Source organism: Lycorma delicatula, chromosome 13 (assembly GCF_047948215.1).
Source record: "Lycorma delicatula isolate Av1 chromosome 13, ASM4794821v1, whole genome shotgun sequence".
NCBI classification, from domain to species: domain Eukaryota; kingdom Metazoa; phylum Arthropoda; class Insecta; order Hemiptera; family Fulgoridae; genus Lycorma; species Lycorma delicatula.
The window spans coordinates 48,162,891-48,184,760 of NC_134467.1; the positions used below are offsets into that span (position 1 = coordinate 48,162,891).

The following is a 21,870-nucleotide window of genomic DNA, read 5'->3' on the forward strand; positions in this document are numbered from 1 at the left end:
TTGCAACTAGTATGTTAATGATTTAACCAACCGATGACCCAAATCAAGTACACATACATAGATATAGAAGATAGTTTAATATTTATATGTTGGTAACCCTGTTCTTCACTGACGAAGAAAATTTAGTTTATGTTAGCGACTATAGAGCGAGTTCGTAAACAAATAATTAGATGCCCCAGTACTTGTGCGGTGGATGTTAGTTTTAGTCCGACCGTAGACTGGTATGCTGCGTGTTCTGTGCGTTTGTTTATCTATTATATTTTTTGTATTAATTTTTTTTTAAACGTTTATTTTTTTATTTAGTTTTCCCAAATAAGGTTATGTCGTAAACTATTTTCTTTATAATTTTTTTTTTAAATTATAATATCGATAGACTAATTAAATTAATTATCGAATAAAAATGAAAGTTAATTTTTATTTTAGTTCATTAAATAATTTAAATATTTTTTTGACATTTATTGTTTTTATTAATATTTTAATTATCGTTAACGGTTTTAACGATAATGTTGTGGATGAAAATATAAAATGGAATAATAATCGGCAAGATGAAGGTAAATTTTATTTTGTTTACAATTACTTATCGATAGACTTATGTATTATTTAACAGACTGTTAAAGTACTTAAACAGAGGTCGTTGTATATAAAATAAATTATTTTTTTATGGATTTTTGTATATATATATATATATATATATATATATATATATATATATGTTTTTTACGTTTTGAAACTTCCTTTGAATACGAATATATTAAAATTTAGATTTTGTAAACGTACAATGAGATAACGATTTTATGGATTTACAGTTATCGGAAAACATCCTTATTACGAAATTTAAAAAAAGAAAATAATAGAATATTTAATAAAATCTAAAATACTATTCAAATAAAATTTTACTTCCAACAAGAAATGTATTTTTATCGATCTTTGTTTTCAATTGACCATTTGCAATTCGTAGAGCGTAAAACATACTTAAATTTAGGTCCGCGATAAACTATTTAAAAAATTAATTTCTTAAAAGAACGATAGAAACGCATTAATTGGTCTAGCGTGAACTATGATGTAATGTTTGTTTTTACTCTACTGTGCATATGCAGTTTTTATATACTGTAATTTTTTTTAAATTACTTTTTTAACCCGTTTTAACTTTTTTTAACTCATTTCTTCAGTATGTTTTTTTGTAATTTTTTTAATGAGGTTTTTAAATGACATTTTCTCATGAAACACTATTGTAAATTACTATTTCTTTCAGCTCATGTTAATAAAATCTGATTCTTTTTTGAAAAAATTTCTACCCGTTGAATTTTTTTGGTAATGTAATCTCTTATATATATATATATATATATATATTTATAAATTTTTTTAAATCTTTTTTTTTACCGACTGATACTCGTTAAATATTAGAACATGTTTAATATGTATGATGAATTTTTTTTAATTTTCCAATTATCCGGAATCTGTATTGCAAATATCAATCCGGATAAACAGCTTTACCCTGTATATTACGAATTCATATTTGGGTTTGTTATCTGCACTCAAAAATTTTACTGGTATTTTTATTACTAAGTACATTTAATATATATATATATACACGCAACTGTAAGGGTTCATTAGTTATTTTTTTTTACCCTGTCTGTTAACAGTATTTCTTACGACTGTGACCCATATTAAGTTCAAACGATATTAGTTGCTTTTTTTGATATTAATGATGTTCATTAAATAACAAATATTTATAGTGACATAAGTAAAAGTGTCATCTTTTAGGATTCAAATAATAAATTTATTTTAGTTAGCTTGCCATATATAATTATTTCTTTCTTTCTTTCTTCGTATTAAAATGAAGCGATCTAAGATTAAGAAAGACGTTTATATAATGCCTTATATAAATTTATATAAAAATGAATGTCCTTTTATGAAAATATTATTTTGCGATGATTATTTTTTTGAAATAATTGGATCTGCGTGGCGCATCGGTAGCGTCTCTGTCGTTCATTCGGAGCTTTTTGGTTCGAACCTCGGTTAGGTATGGAACTTTTTTACACGTTACAAAAGATTAATTTTTTATTATTATAATTTATCGGCGTCTGTTACAGGGCCAAAATAAAAACGAATGTAGAGGAACTAACCGCAGTTGATTTCATTTTAAGTCTGAATCGTTCAATTCATCACCTGTTTATTATTCTCAAGAAACGGATTGTAGATATTTAATTGTGTATAAAAAATATAAATAGATAAACCTAAATTTTTTGTGAACGTAATTTAAGGTGTAATCGAATATATTAATATAGCAATTAAAACACCCTACAAGTTATTATTTTATTTTACGTTAATTATATTAATTTATGTTTTTAATTAAAATGATATTATTTCATAATTTTATGAAATTTGTCCTTTTTTTCTTGAGATGACTGACATTCACTGCTTTGGTCATTTTGCTAAACGAGAATGGAAATTTGTATCGTATGTCGTGCCTGACCGGGATTCGAACCCAGGACCTCCGGATGAAAGGCTGAGACGCTATCAGTCCACGTCGGTTATCGGCATTTATGTATTAATACGAATTATAAACCGGGTAATATACTATTGCTTTTCATTAATTAAATTTGTATTTTTTTATGCTGTTCTAATCACGGATATCCCTTTCATTTATCCAGGTAAATCCTCAGACAGTTTTGTTTGTTATTTTAACATTCTAGCTGTGCTGCAAGACTGAAAGTACGGCAATCGATCAAAAAATCTGATGTGGAGACGACATGACTTCCTTGTACGCCTATGAAATTACATATAAACGTTTTTAAAAAATGAAAAGTACGTAAAATTTTATTTCATTAATAACTTCTGATATATATTTTTTTTTATTATTATCATTGAATTATCATTTATTGTAAATTTTTTTTATAATCGGAGATTATAACAATAAATAAATAAATATATTTAAATAAAAAAAAGTGAAAAAAAAGAAGATTAAGTCTGATTCGAACCGTTGTGTCTTCCCCCTTGTAAGATCCAAATATTTCATTAATTAAAATTTTATTTGGCTACAACTCTGGAACCGATGAAACTAAGTGTACCACTTAGGATATATCGTTGAAAAGTTCTCGATGAGGGCTTATTACTGCAGTTAAGAAAAAGTCCAAAATCCAAAAAATTTGGATTTTGGTTTTTTTTGGACACTTTTGGTCCACTCGATTGTGATCAAAAGGGGAGGTGCACAACTAGATGTTACAACAGACCTAAATCCAGAATTTCTACATCCTACGGCTAATCATTTTCGAGTTATGCAAGATACGTACGGACAGACGTCACTCCGAAACTAGTCAAAATGGATTCAGGGGGTTAAAATGGATATTTCCATTGAAATCTGAAAACCGAAATTTTTCGCGATCACATTACTTTGTACAAGGAAGTAAAAATGGGGTATGGGACTTTTTCAGTTCTCGACCCTTCATGACCCAGGGTCCCCCAAAAAACAAAAAAAAGGGGATAATGTTCGTACGTATTTACCTATGTACATGTGTTGGCTTGTTTGAAGCTCAGTAACTTTTAACTGGATAATTCAATTTTGATGAGTTTTTTTTTACAGAGCTTCGTGTATTATGGGGTAATTTGTTGGTAACATTTTGGGGATCAATATTACCGTTGGGGGATCGATTTTATTTATATATATATATATATATATATATATATATATATATAATATCAGAAGTTATTAATAAAATTTAAAAAATATGTGTATGTAATTTAAAAGGCGTACAAGGAAGTCATGTGATGTCCACATCAGACTTTTGTTCGTATATTAATGATTTCCCGTAATTCCTTCCCCCGCAGTCAGTAATCCCATTCCGTTAGGTCAGCTGACCTAGAAAGCATATTGATTAATTAATCGGTACGATTCGCTTGACCTATTTGTTCGTAAATCATGTTTTCAAATAATTCATAACTTCTTTATAAAAATGAGGAAACGTCCCGTCGTGTCGAAAAATCGTTTCTTATTTCGTTAGTAGTGGAATGTGTTCTAAGAGAATGCGAATTATTTTTTCAGAAATTTAAATGTACGTTTCCCGTCAAAAGTTTATAAAAAATAAATACCGACCGGTAGTATGCTCGTTAATAATAATATTAACATCATATCAATGTCGGTATCTAGTAGGTTGTTTATAATGTATTGAGTTTCTGGAGGCCAAAATTGAGAATACATTTATTGTTATTGGAAAATAACATTATGAGACCGCATATACAAAATTTGTTCCATTATCCTCTCTCATTTTTCCGGCAAAACCATAATCCCGTCGTTATAGAACTTCTGTGTTTTCCGGTCAAAAAATTATGACGCGTGGTTTTCACCGGTCTCTTTTGAAAGTAACTTAACGCCAATCGGGAGTTTCTACGGAGTTCAAAAGAAATGATAATCTGATAATGCCAGGTCTAGGCTATATGATGGATGCGTAAAACCTCCCGTTTAAGTTCTTTCAATTCCCGACAAGCCGTTAAAGATGTATGCGGTCTAGTGGTGTCAGCTGGGTATACGATATCCTTTTTGTTGACCAATTCAGACCGTTTCTTTTGAATTTCCGGGTGCAATCGCGCTAATTGTAGTCTGTGCAGATCTTAGTTCATCGTTCTGCCTGTCAACAGCAGCTCGTTATCCACGATGCCCTTCCGATCCCACCAAACGCTCGGCATAACCTTCCCGGACGTCAGTGTGGGTTTTGCTACAGAGTGTGGAGCTTCTCCTCGTTTCGACCGTGATCTTTTTCGCGCATTATTTTCGTGATCACCCGCTTTAGAAACGGTTCGATTTCGTTACGTTTTATCCCAACCTTCCGGACGCCACACCACGTCCCTTTTTCTAGTCCTGATGGGCTTTAACGGGAGTCGTCTTCCGTCCTCTAACCCTTTTCATTTCATAGTAATAAGCAAGGATTCTTTGGGATGCCACCGATTTAAGTGCCTCGGTAGACATCTACATCAACGATTTATAAAGTCGGCTTTTACCTTCGCTGCAGGCCTCATCCGACATCGTCGCCACCTGAACTAGCTTTTGAAATGCGGTGCTATAGGAGAATGTTAAAAATCAGACGGGTGGGTAAAGTGACAATTGAATAGGTGTTGCGGCAAATCGATGAAGAAAGAAGCATTTAGAAAAATATAGTGAAAAGAAGAGACAGACTTATAGGCCACATATTAAGGCATCGTGGAATAGTCGCTTATAAAAGGAAAAAGTTGTGCAGGCAGGCAACGTTTGGAATATGTAAAAGAAATTGTTAGAGATGTAGGATGTAGGGGGTATACCGAAATGAAACGACTAGCAGTAGATAGGGAATCTTGGAGACCTGCATCAAACCAGTCATATGAGTGAAGGAAAACAATTTCTCTTCATTCCTTGGTCGCAAACGGGAGATTTCTTTTTTTATTATATCCAAAAAAGAATCGGCATAGCTTGTTAAGTCTGGCGGCCGATGTATTTCAAAGCTCCTTCCTATCTACCGGCCTTCAAAATATTAATTTAAAAAAATTTTCTTACCGTGCGAAAATAATGTCGTGGATTTTCATTTTTCTGTGAAATTCTTTGTTTCTACTCCGATCGATCGACGGTTGAGGAATAAAATAATTTTAAAACAGGTTAGGGTATGAAATGTTGTTAACGCTTCTTTTTAAACGAATATGGTTTTGTCAGATGCGTTTCAAATAAATTGTGGAAAGAAAGTTTGTGATCGCTCAACACAAAATCTTTATTCATGAAACACTCTGTATATATACATACACACACATATATATATAATTTGTTCATATATGTAACTCTGGCGTAAAAACAAACTAATTGACAATATTGCAATTTATTATGATGATATATTAAATCATTTATTGGTTTAATTTAGTTGAAAGGGTAACTTGCAACAAGATAGTGTTTTATATATATATATGTATGTGATCTTTAGCCTTTTAATATGTTTTTACGATTAAATAATCCTTATCTTGTTTCATTATAAATTGTACTTTATTACAAATATATATATATAATCAGAAATTCTGTCTTGTCTACATTGTTTTAATCGATTTTTTTTTCATAATGTATTAATTTTTTTAAATTAAAACAAATTAGCTCGTAATAATAATAATATTTCTATTTATATACGAATTTACTACTCGTTACGTGGTTATATTTAATGATAAAGATATCGGTACAATATTCTGTTAAATTTTTATAAAATAAAATACAGGATGCGTCAGTGAAATTTAAAAGCTTGGTTATTCATTTGACTTTCGGGTGAGGACGCTGAACTCAATTATCAGTCATTTGATCCATTTATTAAACATGAAACGGCGATCAAATGTATGACGTGTTTTGCGTAACTAGTATACTGGTGTATATGTATATTTATATATAGAGTGTCCCACGAAGAATTATTTTCAGGACCTGTTTTACTGGTGAAAATAATGAAAACCGTTCATATAAATACAGATTTGGAAACGGTTTGTTTTCAATTTACGGCTAGCGAATTATTTCGCCCGTATTTGAGCTCTTATAATAAAAAAGCCCTACTGTAATTTTTGAGACCCAAATTAAGGAGTAATATTTGTGATTATTTATGTAATTTGAGCCGAGAAATTGAATAAAACAGGTTCGAGAACTGTAACTCCAGTAGTTTTTAAGATATCCGACGTAGAACACAAAATTCGGTGTCGAAAACAAGTTGTTATCGTTTTTATATTAATTCGCTCTTGGACTATGTGGTGTGTGAGAAAAGTAATGAGATTGGTCTACCGGTCTGTGCTAGACCGGTTTGTTCATCCTTTACACATGCTCAGTACGAGTTTCAACTCCGTTCAGCCAACACATTATTTTTGATAGCGCCATCAATGAAGTTGTGTGTTACGAAAATGGAGCATCGGAATTTAGAGCGACATTTTGCGATCAAGTTTTGTGTTAAACTTGAGGAATCTGCGAGTGTGACCTTTGAAAAGTTGAAACAGGCCTACGGGGAACATTGCTTATCAAGAGCACAAGTTTTCTGTCAGCACAAGTCATTTTTGGAAGGCCGAGAACACGATGAAGATTTCAACTTCAAAATCTAACGAAAACGTTGAGCGTGTGAGGGTTCTTGTGAGATCAGGCCGTCGTTTAACAATATGGATGATGAGTGAACGGTTAAATTTGAACGCTTTCACCTTACATCAAATTTTGACAGACGATTTGGACACGCGAAAGATTTGTGTGAAATCGGTGCCGAAAAACCTCACAACGGAACAGAAGGACGATCGAAGAAACGTGTGTGATGATCATCTTGGGAGGATTGACAATGGCCAAGAATTCTTCAATCGTGTGATCACAGGTGATGATTCCTGGATATTTGAGTACGATCCTGAAACAAACCGGCAAAGCGAAGAGTGGCACAATCCGTCATCTCCTCGATCGAAAAAATGTCGAATGAGCAAATCAAAGATCAAAACCGTACCGATTTGCTTTTTTGACAGTAGCGGTTGACAGTTTGCCCTCCAGGACAAACTGTCAACCAAGTGTTTTATAAAGGTGTCCTTGAAAGGCTCAGGAAAAGAGCGATTCGCGTGAGACTAGACATTGCAGACAAGTGGACGCTTCATGATAATGCCCCTTGTCACACGGCCATTTCCATCAGGGAATGTTTGACCTTAAAACGCATTCCTACGGTTCGTTAACCCTCCTATTCACCTGATTTTAGTCCTTGTGACTTTTTCCGAAATTGAAACGCGTCTTAATAGGACGTCATTTTGGAACTCTGGAGAACATTCAAAAGACTGTGATCGACCGGTTAAAAGCCCTACCGGTTCAAGTCTTCCAGCGCTGCTACCAGGAGTGGGAACAACGACTGCGCCGATCTGTAGCTGCCCAAGGGAATTACTTTGAAGGGGATAATATTGTTGTTTGAAAAAAATAAAAACTTTTGTAAGTAAAAAGTCGGTCTCATTACTTTTCTCACACGCCTCGTATGCGAGATTGGTTTTCCGATTGAGTACGAGGTCGTCGGTAGGTTGCAGCTTCGCTGCCGCCGATACGAAAGAGTTAAACACAAATAATCGTGAATACATATTTTGTTCATTTTTGGCAAAAATGTCACTTTTGGTAATGTTCCCGTAATTCTTGATTAAAATAAACTTTATATTCAGATTCAGCACTCTCGAAAGACGTAAAGTAAAATGGAAGTGATTAGAACGATCTTGATCGGGTTTTCATGTTCCTAAGCGATTTTTTGGGGGTTTTCCGTTCATATATTACGAACGAAATCTTTAATTAATGCGTAATTATTCGTTAAGAACAATTTCATTTTTTCTTAATTACTAAAAACAAATTTTTTTTTAACCTCCGGATCCGCCGTAGGCATTCTTCAGAGGTTGCTATGAATGATTTGTAAAATGAAAATGCCGTGCCTGACCGGGATTCGAACCCGGGACCTCCGGATGAAAGGCCGAGACGCTACCACTCGCGCCACGAAGGCCGGCAGCTACTAAAAAATTGGGTTCTTTTATGTTTCTCTCTCACGATAGTTTTTTTAAGTATAATATTTAAACTCGTTAAGAAAATAATAACTGTTTTATTAACTTAGCTACATATTGACTTTAAAAATAAAATATATTAGATGTAATAAATTTTTAACAAAACAATATTATGTCTTAAGATTTTATGCAGTATCCTGTGGTACTTTTAAGGAATCCGACAGTCACTTTTTTTCTACTTTTTCTTCCTAATCAGTGGGTAATTGTAGAGAAATTCTAAATACAATCTACCCAAATTTAACTTACGCTCGTTAACTTTCTCTCGCTAGTCAACATTAGCGAGCGAAGCGAGCGTAGATTAAGTTTGGTTAGATCATATTCATCATTATATTTGATCAGATACGTTTGGAAGAACCATGTTTGAATAAAATCGACGAATAGAAATTAAAAAAAATAGGACCGTAGGTTGTTAAGTTTGGTTAGATTATTTATAATTTCTCTGAAAATTATAAAAATATGAATGAAAAAATCTCATGAAAAATCCATGAATGAAAAACAACGAAAAAAATCCCTTTTGGCATGCCGGAAGGCGGAGGTAGATTTTACCCGTACTAAATAGGGGGATCAAAAAGATTTCCAGGTTAAAGTTAACAAAAACTTCAAATTTTCGCAATACTACAATGGTTGCACGTGAAAGAATGTTTAGTGCACTACAAGCCCCATCTTCTTACAATTCCAGGAATATTTTAGTCATCCCTTGCCGTAAGGATTGGTCACATCAAAAATTGTTTCAGACAAATTTTTACGTAATATTTAGAGGACTAACAACCACTTTAAACCGATTTGATACTGTGCCTATTAAGGAAGGTATGATTTTTTTTGGTTTTCGAAACCCCATTTTTCCAATTCCTTGGGCCAATGATTGGTGTTATAAAAAAACTTTACTTAGATAAGTTTTAGGCCATTATCGAAAGAATAGTAGGAACTTTAAACGAATTCGATATTTTACTTAATAAGAAAGTTATAGCGATATTTTATTTTTTCGAAAAAGCCCCCCTCCCATTTCCACTCCCATGGTCTTATTTTGTCCATTAATGTTCTCGATCGAGATTTTGGATCGTGTAAACTTTTGAAATGACGGTGGGTTTGGGGGATGCGAAATGCAAAGATATGTCGAAATTTTCCGGAAGTGGAATCATGCATGGTACCCATTACAATAGATAGCTTCTTCTTATGAAATCTACCTGAAATATAAAATATGATACTTAACGTAAAAAAAAATAAACCATTGTGGGGGGGGGAAACACAAAAGACCCACAAATTGATATTTTAATAATAAAGAAAAGAAAAGATTTAAGGAAAAATACTGTTAACTTTTATATGAAATTAAACTTATTTTCTTTAACTATATTGTATTTAAAATAGACCTTGGTAATTTTAGGTTATTAATTTCTGTTTTGTTTGTAAACTATTCATATTCAGTGATATATATATATATATATATATGTGTGTGTGTGTGTGTGTTTTATTTCTGTTATCGGTTACAATACCGTTTTGTTGTATTGCATACAACGATAAAATAGGTACGACGCCAAACATCGTCGTCTTTTATACTACCACTGTCCCTTTAAAACTAACAGCCTAGCCTAACCTAGCTTTCACCCAGTAGTCTATCTTTTATATTTGTATACACGAAGCCGTGTTTGTGTGAATACATTGTATATATATATATCGTGGCGCCAGTCGAATAGCTCTTATTCTAATACTTAGCCTCCTTGCTTGGTTGCTGACTGCATGAATAAAATATGCCTTAAACTACTTTTAAGACTGCATTATTATTATTTATCTATCACGTTTATTTTTATACTTCATATGCAACTTGATTTTTTTTTTGTTCGTTTTCTTTTTTTATAATTATTTATTTTTATTCGTTATGTATATTAGCGGTTTTATTTTTTATTATTATTAATTGCCGATGCATGTGGTGAAGCGGTAGCGTCTTGGCCTTTCATCCGGAGGTCCGGGTTCGAATTCCGTCAGGATGGCATTTTTAACACGCTACAAAATTCATTTATCATTATTATCAAAGGGTGTATAATGTTTTTATTATGTAAATAAATAGATAATATTTATTTATATATATATATATATATATATATATATTTGTTTATATCTTTGTTAATGATTTTGAAGTTTAATTTCATGATCAGCTTTATAATTACTGTAAAAATTTGAGGGTGGGCTTATTTTAACACCCCCAATCAGTTCTTTTTTTTTAATTTCTCAGCGAATATATCTAGAATACCTGTATTAAAGGGGAAAGTATGGTGATCATGTCAAAAGTGTGAGGTATCGGTTTTTTTTGTGCAAATATTTACGTTTTACGGTTTAACTATTTCATCTAGACCAAAAAAAATATACGTGTGTGTGTCGTACACCTTTATCCTTTTTGTCAAGGATTAACCAAACTGAATTTCTTCAAATTTGACTCAAACATTTCTGTATATGAGCCGTTGATCGTGTTATTTTTTTTTTTCATAATTCGTTAAAGGAGTGGTGTAGATCGTGCAAAAATACAATTAGGATTTCCTTCAGAGGAATTTTACAGAAATTTTTTTTAAAGCAAATTTTTTACCTACAATAAATATGATATGAATTTTTTCAAAAGAGATTTTTCCTTTTTCAAAAAATTAACCCCCTTAAAATTCTTCTATGTCGGTTTATAATATTTTGTCTTCCTTCGGTTTTAAATATTTCTCAAAAATTTTTTGATAGTTTTAAATTCATATATAGAGCTATTAAGAAATGTGTACAATTTATTAAAATTATAAACCCCGGACCAAAAATGGGGAATAAAGGTTTTTAATAATTTTCTTTTTTTAAGTTTTTTTTATGTAAATGTTAGATTTACAGAAAACTTTCTTTAAGCAAATCTGTTAAACGTAAACTGTATATGAATATTTTTAGAAAACATTTTCGTTAAATGTATTCTCAAATTGTAAGAAATATATATTCTTTTTTTTTTGTTTTTAACTTCTTAATTTTTATTATTAATCGTTGAGAAAGTCACGTAATACTTCGCTAGAATTGTTTTAATTAATCGTTTTATTTTATTAATTAATTTATATAGTTAAAAAAAATTAATGTGGACATCGCTCGATTTACTTGCACGCCTATTAAATTACTTATACACATGTTTAAAAGTATGTAACATTTTATTTCCCTATTAACTTCTGATTTTTGTAATTTTTTTTTGTTATTGAATTATTATCTATCGTAAATTTTGTTTTACAATCACAGGTTAACAGTTATTAATAAATCATTATATATAAATTAAAAAAAAAAAAAAAGAATATGACGTCTCATTCGAACCGATGTGCTTTCCCTTGTAAGATCCAAATATTTCATTCGTTAAAATTTAATTTGGCTATAACTCTGGAACAGATGAAAATAAGTTCCGCTTATGGTATATCGTTGAAAAGGTTTCAATGACGGCTTATTAATGCGGTTAAGAAAAATTCCAAAATCTAAAAAAAAAATGATTTGAGCTTTGCTTTTTGGACGTGTTTGTTCAAGTCAATTGCAATCAAAAGGAGAAGTGTACAAGCAAATGTTAAGATAGTCGTACATCCGAAATTTCTAAATCCTACGGTAAATCGTGATCGAGTTATACGACATACATACATACGTAACGCCGAAACCAGTGAAAATGGATTCAGGGATGGTCAAAATAGATATTTTCGTTGAAATTTGAAAACCTACATTTTTTCGCGATCAAAATACTTCCTTTACTTCGTACCAGGAAGTAAAATTGTATAAAAAGACACCTGTTTCGTTAGTTTTTAATTTTCATTTGAATTTACGTCCTAGTGAAACACAAAAAAAATATTATTTTGTCTAAGTACGTGGCGGAGCGGTAGCGTCTCGGCATTTCATCAGGTAGTCTCGAGTTCGATTCCCGGTCAGACAATTTTCATACAAAAACATCACGCGACTAAAGCCGCTTCCCGGTAAAGTTCCACAGTCGAGGGTTGTTTCTGATGCACGGCTTACACACACAACTTAATTAAAAATATTTATCATTTTATTTTAATACGAGTATAGTACTTTTTCTTTTATTTAATTCAACGACTAAAGCGCGCGTGCATACCTTATTTAAATCGCGCGGGTGTTGCTGTACTAGCGGCGACGGTCGGCACAAAGTAAACTAATGTAATTTCACAACTTAAATAGAACAAATTTCGCCTGTACGGTCGCCAGACCGGTGTAGCCGCAAGGCCTAACGCGCCAGAAACCCGGTCGACCGCGCGATTGAGTTCGAGACCCGGTCAAACCGAATTTCCTTTTTACACTTTAAATATTATTAATTATTTTAATTCTATCGGTCGCCTGTGACGTCACAACAGATTTTTTTAATCGTTAAAAAATGCGTCTAAGAAAAATACGACTTTAATTAGGCGAAATCTGGAGATGCTGAGGACGATGTTTATCTGCAGCCTCACTCCCTTCTCCTTTTAAATTGAAAATTTAGCGGCATCAGTGACATATATATAGAAGTAATCTGACCGAGTTTGGTCAAAATCGAGCCAGTAGTTCTGTGTATATAAACCCACCGGGTTGGTCTAGTGGTGAACGCATCTTCTCAAATCGGCTGTTTTGGAAGTCGAGGGTTCCAGCCTTCAAGTCCTAGTAAAGCCGGTTATTTTTAGACGGATTTGAATACTAGATCGTGGATACCGGTGTTCTTTGGCGGTCGGGTTTCAATTAACCACACATCTCGGGAACGGTCGAACTGAGACTTACAAGACTACAGTTCATTTACACTCATATATATCATCCTCTGAAGTAATATCTGAACGGTAATTACCGGAGGCTAAACAGAAAAAAGAAAAAAAGAATGTTTTGGGTATATAAGGTAATTTAGACGCCAACAACGAATACACATACACAAATATATGAACATTAACATCCGGAAATTTTCCATCCGGTTTTTTTGCTTTTATTCGGTGTGAAAACGTCAAGATCCGGTGAAAATCGCATATGTCCGAAACGGACCGATTACAGTATTTGCCCTTCTAGAGATATAGTGCTGTATCGCCATCCAGACGGGAAAGTATGAATGTGTATGTGTATATTGTTTGAAACGGAAGACATTTCGAATATTTATTATTTTTAAATTTTAATGAAACTATTTAATGAAGTTTTTCACGGATATTTTTTCCATATCGGTTGCGTAACTTTTCGTTCAGTCTGAATATGTCGAATTGAAATAAAGAATATTTACGTAGATTTTTTTTTTTTATAAGCAATTGCCTAACACGATAAAATTTTATATCCGTCGTTGTCTATTGCGTATAAATGATGAAATTTAACGTTATCTATTTTTATTGACAAGTTTATTCCTGTTGAAACATGTCCGTCCCACACAAACTCGTTCGCACGCGTTCGCTTACGTCTGATATATTTCAAAAATAAAAAAAAACCGCATTTTTAAAGATTACTCCGTTATTGTAATAATTTATCACAAATATTTGATAAGATTATTTATTTAATAAATTTATCATTTTTTATATATAACATTATACATTATTTTATTTTATTTATACGAATGTCGCTCTAAGGCAACTCCGTTTTATTTTTCTCCTTCCTGTTTCCTCTCATAATTGTTTCTTTCGCGCGCTCTTTACCTCCCCCATTTATATTTTTACCGCTCCTACTCTTTATTTTGACGTCGTGTAATCTACCAACATCTACTTCTTTATAATTCTACGTTTCGTAATCTCCGTTTTATCGCATTTTGTATATATATCGATAAATATTAATTAATTTTTTAATTTCCTTTTTATTTTTATGTACCGGCCTCAGTACCCGTTATTCGCTCGGGTAAAATCCGCTTAAAATTAAAGTGTAATTTTTATAATCAAACTGAGATTAGGTCGCCGAATAAACTATTTGACTTTGACTTATAACGCGTAAGTTTTATTCAGAAATGTCTCCTCTTCAGACGCGATAATGCCGATCTAAAATATAAAAGAAGCTATTGAAACGGGACATTTACAAAATATTTTAAGGCGTTTTTTTTATCCTACCTCCATGGCGCTAATGGCAAAAGCCGTATTCCTGCCGGGCCGTAAGGCATTTACACCTAAAGGACTTCAGGGGACGGACCGAAGTGGAACCTCGCCGGGAGAAAGAAGCCCACACTCGGCTAGTCTTCCAAGGTCAGCCTCGTTGTATACTCGACCGGTCTAAGGGATCGGAACGCAATAATTAATTCTATCCGTAAATATAACCGCCGCACAATGGATTATTTGTACGAAATAGTTGGCCAAAATTAAAAAAAAAAAATTAAACTTGCCTAACATTGGCCAAATTGACATTCCAGCAGCTAAAAATCTATTACATCACGAAGACCCAGACGCACGATTCATCTCTGGATAATGCTAATTGATTTTTAATTCATTCATGATAAAAAAGCATCGAAGCGAGCAGTTATTTTTTATTGTACGTTGTTTCACGGTGAGTTATTATTTTTGATAATATATGTTGAGCGATCCATTTAGAATTTTGCATCGAGGGATTAAAAGGTACCTTTATTTCTAATTATTAGTTTTAGAATATTTTATAAATTAAAAATTACAAAATTAATTATATTACTAAGTAAAAAATTTGACAGTTTTTTAAACGTACTTTTAACTTTGGAAAAGTTTTTGAAAACTTGTCAGGGCTTGTCGGCCGATAATGTTTGTATTGAAACGATCCTTATCGGTGACTTAGTTCAGAAAAAAAAATTTTCCGTCTACGGGTCAAAAAACAAGTAAAATTATCAAACGTTTTATCAAAATGTGAGTCATCACATCAGGATAGTTTTAAAGTAAGTAAAATACAATTAAAAACGGTCTTTGTTGAAAAAAATTATATTATAAAGTAATTTTGGGCAGCTGTAGATGACAATTACTCTATTGTGCGCCGTTAAATAATTACCCGTTCGATAAAAGAAAGATATAGAAGCAAGTGAATTTTCTTTCAGTACTTCGATTGATAGGGAGTTACATAAATCTCTCGCTATTCTTCCGTTCCGTTTCGCCAGCGTCTAGGCCTTTCATCCGGAAGTCCCGGGTTCGAATCCCGGTAATGCGCATGGCATTTTCATACTCTACAAAACTGCCATTTCATCTTATCCTCTGAAGCATTACCTAACGGAGGCTAAAAAGAGGAAAAAGTCGTTTTCCAGACTCTTTTACAATATATATATGTATATAAAGCTGCCAAACTATTGTATGGTCATCCCGGGTACTACGATTAAATATTTATAAAACTAAGTATAGTTTTTGTAAAACTAATTAAAAAATTGTTTCTCATTTTTTGTCGGGAATATAATATATAGGTGCCAAAGCTATTTTAATTTTAATAGCGCTTTAAATGAAGAAAATAAATTTAAAATAGATCCAGAAAACAAAAAATATAATTTTTTTGTCTTCAGTCATTTGACTGGTGTGATGCAACTTTCCAAGATTCGCTGTGTAGTGTCAGTCGTTTCATTTCAGTAATATTCCGTACATCTTACACCCATAACAATTTGTTTTACATATTCCAAACGTTGCCTGGCTGCATAATTTTTCCCATCTACCTGTTCCTCCAGTATTAAAGCGACTATTCCAGGATTCCTTGATGTGTGGCCTACAAGTCTGTCTCTTTTTTTAACTTTACTTTTCCAATGCGTAGGATTTCATTCATGCCATTCAATGTTTATTATAAATCCTTTTTACTCTCGGTTAGAATTACTATATCATCAGCAAATCGTAGCATCTTCATCTTTTCACCTTGTACTGTTACTCCGAATCTAAATTGTTCTTTAACATCATTAACCGCTAGTTCCATGTAAAGATTAAAAAGTAACGGAGATAGAGAACATCCTTGTCGGACTCCCTTTCTTATTAGGGCTTCTTTCTTATGTTCTTCGATTATTACTGTTGCTGTTTGGTTCCTGTAAATGTTAGCGATCGTTCTTCTATCTTTGTATTTGAACCCTAATTTTTTTAAAATGCTGAACATTTTGTTCCGGTCTACGTTTTCGAATGCCTTTTCTAGGTCTATAAATGCCAAGTATGTTAATTTGTTTTTCTTTAATCTTCCTTCTACCATTAATCTGAGCGCTAAAATTGTTTACCTTGTCCCTATACTTTTCCCGAAATCAAATCGCTCTTCTCCTAACACTTCTTCCCCTGTCCTGTCAATTCTTCCGTACAGAATTCTAGTTAAGATTTTTGATGCGCGAGTAGTTAACTTAATCGTTCTGTATTCTTCACTTCTATCTGCTTCTGCTTTGTTATCGTGACAATAACACTATTTTTGAAGTGTGAGGAACGTTTTCGTAAATATTACACACCAGTTCCTATAATCTATCTATCGCTTCTTGTCCTGCGCTGCCCAGTAATCCTGCAGGTATACTGTTTATCCCAGGAGTCTTTCTGCCATTCAAATCGTTTAATGCTCTCTTAAATTCAGATTTCAGTATTGTATCTCCCTTTTCATCCTCTTCCTCTATAACACCAGTTTCTAATTCATTTCCTCCGTAAAAATAGAATATATATATTTTTAGGGGTGAGAAATAAATTGTATGAAAAGGTTTTCTAAAAATAAAGAATACGAGTTTAAGTTTAACAAATTTGCGTAAGTAAAATTTTCTCTAAATATAACACCCCTCTAAAATAAAAAAATAAGAAATAATAAAATTTTCAAAAACCTTTTCTCCATTTTAGGATTTTTTCGAAATGTATTTAAACCGATGGGAGGTACAGCAAAAGTACAAAAGATATATTTTAATTTTTAAGAGGTGGAGATAATATTTTGGAAAAAAACTTTTTTCAATTATTTATATATGAATTGTAGGTAAAATTTGCTTTAATAAAGTTTTCTCCAAAAGCCTCTGAAGAAAATCAAAATAGTTTTTTCAATATCCACCCCCTCCCCCATCCGTTTAACGAGTTTTTCGTCCCCCTCCATAATTTTTTTTTTTTCCTATTTAGCCTCCGGTAACTACCGTTTAGATAATTCTTCAGAGGATGAATGAGGATGATATGTATGAGTGTAAATGAAGTGTAGTTTTGTACATTCTCAGTTCGACCATTCCTGAGATGTGTGGTTAATTGAAACCCAACCACCAAAGAATACCGGTATCCACGATCTAGTATTGAAATCCGTGTAAAAATAACTGGCTTTACTAGGACTTGAACGCTGGAACTCTCGTCTTCCAAATCAGCTGATTTGGGAAGACGCATTCACCACTAGACCAACCCGGTGGGTTCCTCCTTAATTCTTGTAGACCCAATAACCTTACGTTTATAAGCTCATTCGTATGTATGTATGTGTCGCATTGCTTTTGGCCTCATGTCTCAGGATTGTGAAACAATCAAATGAAATAAATATCATGTACCACTTAGTATCTGTTTTAAGTTAAAATTGAATTTAGTACGCAGACTATGTCTCGTTTTTATTTCAATCAAATAGAAAAAGTGACTCGCTGACATACAGACCGATCTGTAGAGTTGGCCAAATGAAGGAACTAAAATCTTCCGTTGGAGATTTTCATTTTGTTAAAAAAAAATAAGATGGTGGCTCTCCCATTGGTCGGTATGTAGCTCGTAGTAACTTCATCCAAGATCTGTAACGTTTCACGTTAAACCAACGGCCGTGTGCACCGACACAGCCCCTCCCGATTTAAAAAAAGAAAATTCTTTAAGGTGTTGGTTGATATCGCGAAAAAATATAAATATTAATGTTCTATATAATATAATATAAAAAAAAATAAAACTATAATTATTTTAAAGCGTGTATGTTAGCCGTGGCATCGGAAATAATCCATTTTTGTAGGACGTTCCCGGAACGAGCCTTTAGTCGCGTCTTTTTTATCTTATGTAAATAAATGTTACACTGTTTATTTGGTTTAAAACCCGGGTGTGTGTGCGGCGCGCGCGCGCCGACATATTCAGATTACAAATTTAATTACGATCTTTAAGAACAAAAATTATGAATAATTTTTTGGATGATCTGCGTTTTCCGCTTTGCGCGCGCGTAAAACACACGCTCGCTCGTGCGCGCGCGGGTTTTTTAAATGAAATAAACAGTGCAACGACATTTATTTATATAAGACAAAAAAAGACCGTTTAAAATAATTAATAGTTTATATTACGTAGTACGCGAGTGAAGCCTGGTTATAAAAAAGGTTTATTTACTATAATAAAATCAATTAAAAATGAAGAATTATCAATTAAATGTTATATTAAATATCAACTACGATTCGTGATTCGTGCTTTGTATATAAAACAGCGCGCTATATATAATAATAATAATAACAGAGAAAGAATCGTTGCGGTTAAAAAAAGAAATTTGTACACGAAAATGATTAAGTAAAAACAAAAAGAAAAAGACAACGATGAAAAGTAGTATAAGATTATTCTTTGTGGTTCTTCATTTGAAAGGTAACATAAACTATATAATGCCGCCCTGTAATAAAAATAATAATAGTAATAAATTTGACGGTGGAGGGATGGTTGGAACATAGAATTGTAAAGAGGAAAAATAAAAACAAAATAACCAGTAAATAAATAAATACAAAGGTAGGGTAGGGTAAACAAATAAACACTAAAAAAAAAAAAAAAAAACACAATATCCCGCAATATAAAGAATATAAGGACGGGACCGCGTTGTTAATCATCAACCGAAGACAGAAACCGGTTTTTCTTTATCCTAATTCAGACCAACATCGTCTTAAATTACTTCCCTCATCTTTTGATATTAACTACAAGGAAGATTATTATTGTTAGTTTTTTTTTTTAATTTCTATTAATAATCGGCGAAGACTGCCGGCATCTGGTTTTTGTAATTTATCTAGCAAAATTACCAGCAGTGCCTCAGGATACTCATTTTTTAACTATATTACCAAAACTGTTAGTTATTTTAAATCAAAGACCGAATGATACCTCTTATAAAGATGTTGAAATTTTTAAAAATTGTTAAATCCCGTAAGATCAAAAACAGTAAAATCTTGATTATAACTTTTGTATATATATGATGACATCTATTTCAGCGTTTACTATGCCGTCTAAATAGCACTGTAGCTGTAGAAGGGAAAATATTGTAATCGGCCCAATTTCAGCATATGCGGTTTTCACTGGATCTCTAGTTTTTCACACCTAACGAACCCAAAAAACCGAATGTAAATTTTCCGGATTTTAATGTTCGTATATACGTATGTGTGTGTAGGTCTTTAAATCACCTTATATCTTTAGAACTCTTTTGTTGTCTTCAGTCATTTGACTGGTTTCATGCAGCTCTCCAAGATTGCCTATCTAGTGCTAGTCGTTTCATTTCAGTATACCCTCCACATCCTACATCCCTAACAATTTGTTTTACATATTCCAAACGTTACCTGCCTGCAGAATTTTTTCCTTCTACCTGTCCCTTCAATATTAAAGCGACTATTCCAGGATGCCTTAATATGTGGCCTATAAGATCTTTAGAACTACCGAACCGATTTTTGACCAAACTTGGTGGTCAAATTACTTCTATATATGGAAAATTGATACCGTTAAATTTTGAACTTAATAAAGTCAAGCGGGCGATGCTCTAGAGCAAGGTCATCCCTAATATTTCGAGATTTCGCATAATTACGATCATATTTTTCTTAGACACATTTTTTAACGATTAAAAAATTCTATGTTGTGACGTCACAGGTGAGGGGTAGAATTAAATAAATGAATGATATTTAAAGTGTAAAAAAGTAACTCGATCGCTCGGTTGATCGGGTACGTGGTGCGTTAAGCCTCGCGGCTATACCATTCTGTCAACAGTACAAGCGAAATTTCTTTTACATAAGTTGTGAAATTACATCAGTTTAGTTAGTGCCGACCGTTGCCGATAGTCCCGTGCGCGCATATTAAATGCGCGCGCGCTTTTGTTAGAATCATTGATTTTTTTTTTTTAGAGGTGGAGGAACTCCATTTACGAGTGGACTCTCGTAACGGGTTCCGCAAGCTGTTATAGAAAATGCGTATGTATTCCTGCGCACTACCGACTAAACCTCCACCCCTGGGAAACCGCTAATAAAGTATTATCTCAGGAAGAGGTGTTAGCGTCCACACACGTATTCGGTCTCCACAAGCTAACATCATCCATTCCAGACCGCTACACGCACACACTGCACACCACAATACCTAAAGGAGGGAAACGTAGTACACCTAACAGGTACTAAGACGTACCCCACATTATACATTCATACAATCAAGCCGACACAAGACAAGCGCACAACAATCGCAAAACATAACTTATCTACCAAAGCACACTCAACAGTTAATTAAATTTCCACAATGTCACCCAGAGTACACAAATACACACCCACAACTCAACTGCTTACCGACTTATTACTTACCCACACGACCGTCAGCCGTAATCAGTAAAAACATGAGCGACGCCCTTAGGCACCGGGAGCGGAGTGTACACGGCCTCACCGCACCAAAGCGAACCCCCTCGTGCTCGAGAGGGCCCCCAAGGCATTCAGCCGCAGGCCTGTCCAACCCGGCACCCTCCGACGCCTCATTCCCTTGCAGACCGCGTCGATGCTCGCGTCTACTACGAGTTTTTTCTGCGTTTCTAAGTTCTTCTAAAACTTTTCTATTATAATTTGCGGTAATAGTCCACCGCTTTACATCCTGAAGCATTATCTGGTGAAAATCCTCAGGTCTGAACACGTTCACCCGACCCAGGGCATCCGTGCATGAACTTCTGCGCATCCTGAAACCTTGTACAACAGAAGACGACACGGTACGGAGTTTTCTCCAAATCGCAGACCGGACTGCGGTCTGAACGGTCAAGAGCGAACCCTCAAAAGATATGACCTGTAACCACCTTGCCCGGCCAGGAATTGCGTAAGACTATAATCAATTGTTCTGAGAGTCCTACCGCACCAATTCTGTGCATTTCCGATCAGAAGGTAACTCCGCTGACTTTTCTTTCCCGCATCCCACTGTTCTTGCGGAATCATTGAATTAAGTGAACGGAAAATACTATATTTAAATAAAATGATAAATATTTTAACTTAAGTTGTGTGTGTAAGCCGTGCATCATAAACAACCTACATTATTTAGCTTTTATTTTTATGAAAAAAAAAAGTTGAAACGATTATCTAATGTTTAAAAAATCTGATAAAAAAGTTGTAATACTTTATTTGCATCTGTTTTTTATTCTTATATAGTGGAAAAATAATTATACATGGAAAATTTTGGGTGAGGGGTTTAGATTTTACTTAATATTAACATTACGCGTTAATATTAAATAAACCAAAAAAGTGTAAAAAAAATCGATATTTAACATTTTTTTTCTGTTTTCTCAATTCCAAAA

The 21,870-nt window shown here is 33.3% G+C and overlaps 1 protein-coding gene across 1 annotated transcript in view; it reads left to right on the top strand.

The window, feature by feature from the left end:
- Positions 1–211: 211 nt before the first annotated feature.
- Positions 212–21,870, top strand: part of LOC142333594 (uncharacterized) — a 66,849-nt gene continuing 45,190 nt past the window's right edge. Inside the window, exon 1 of the mRNA XM_075380917.1 lies at positions 212–551. Within this exon, the coding sequence (XP_075237032.1) occupies positions 401–551 (151 nt within the window). The 5' untranslated portion in view covers positions 212–400. The remainder of the gene's footprint in view (positions 552–21,870) is intronic.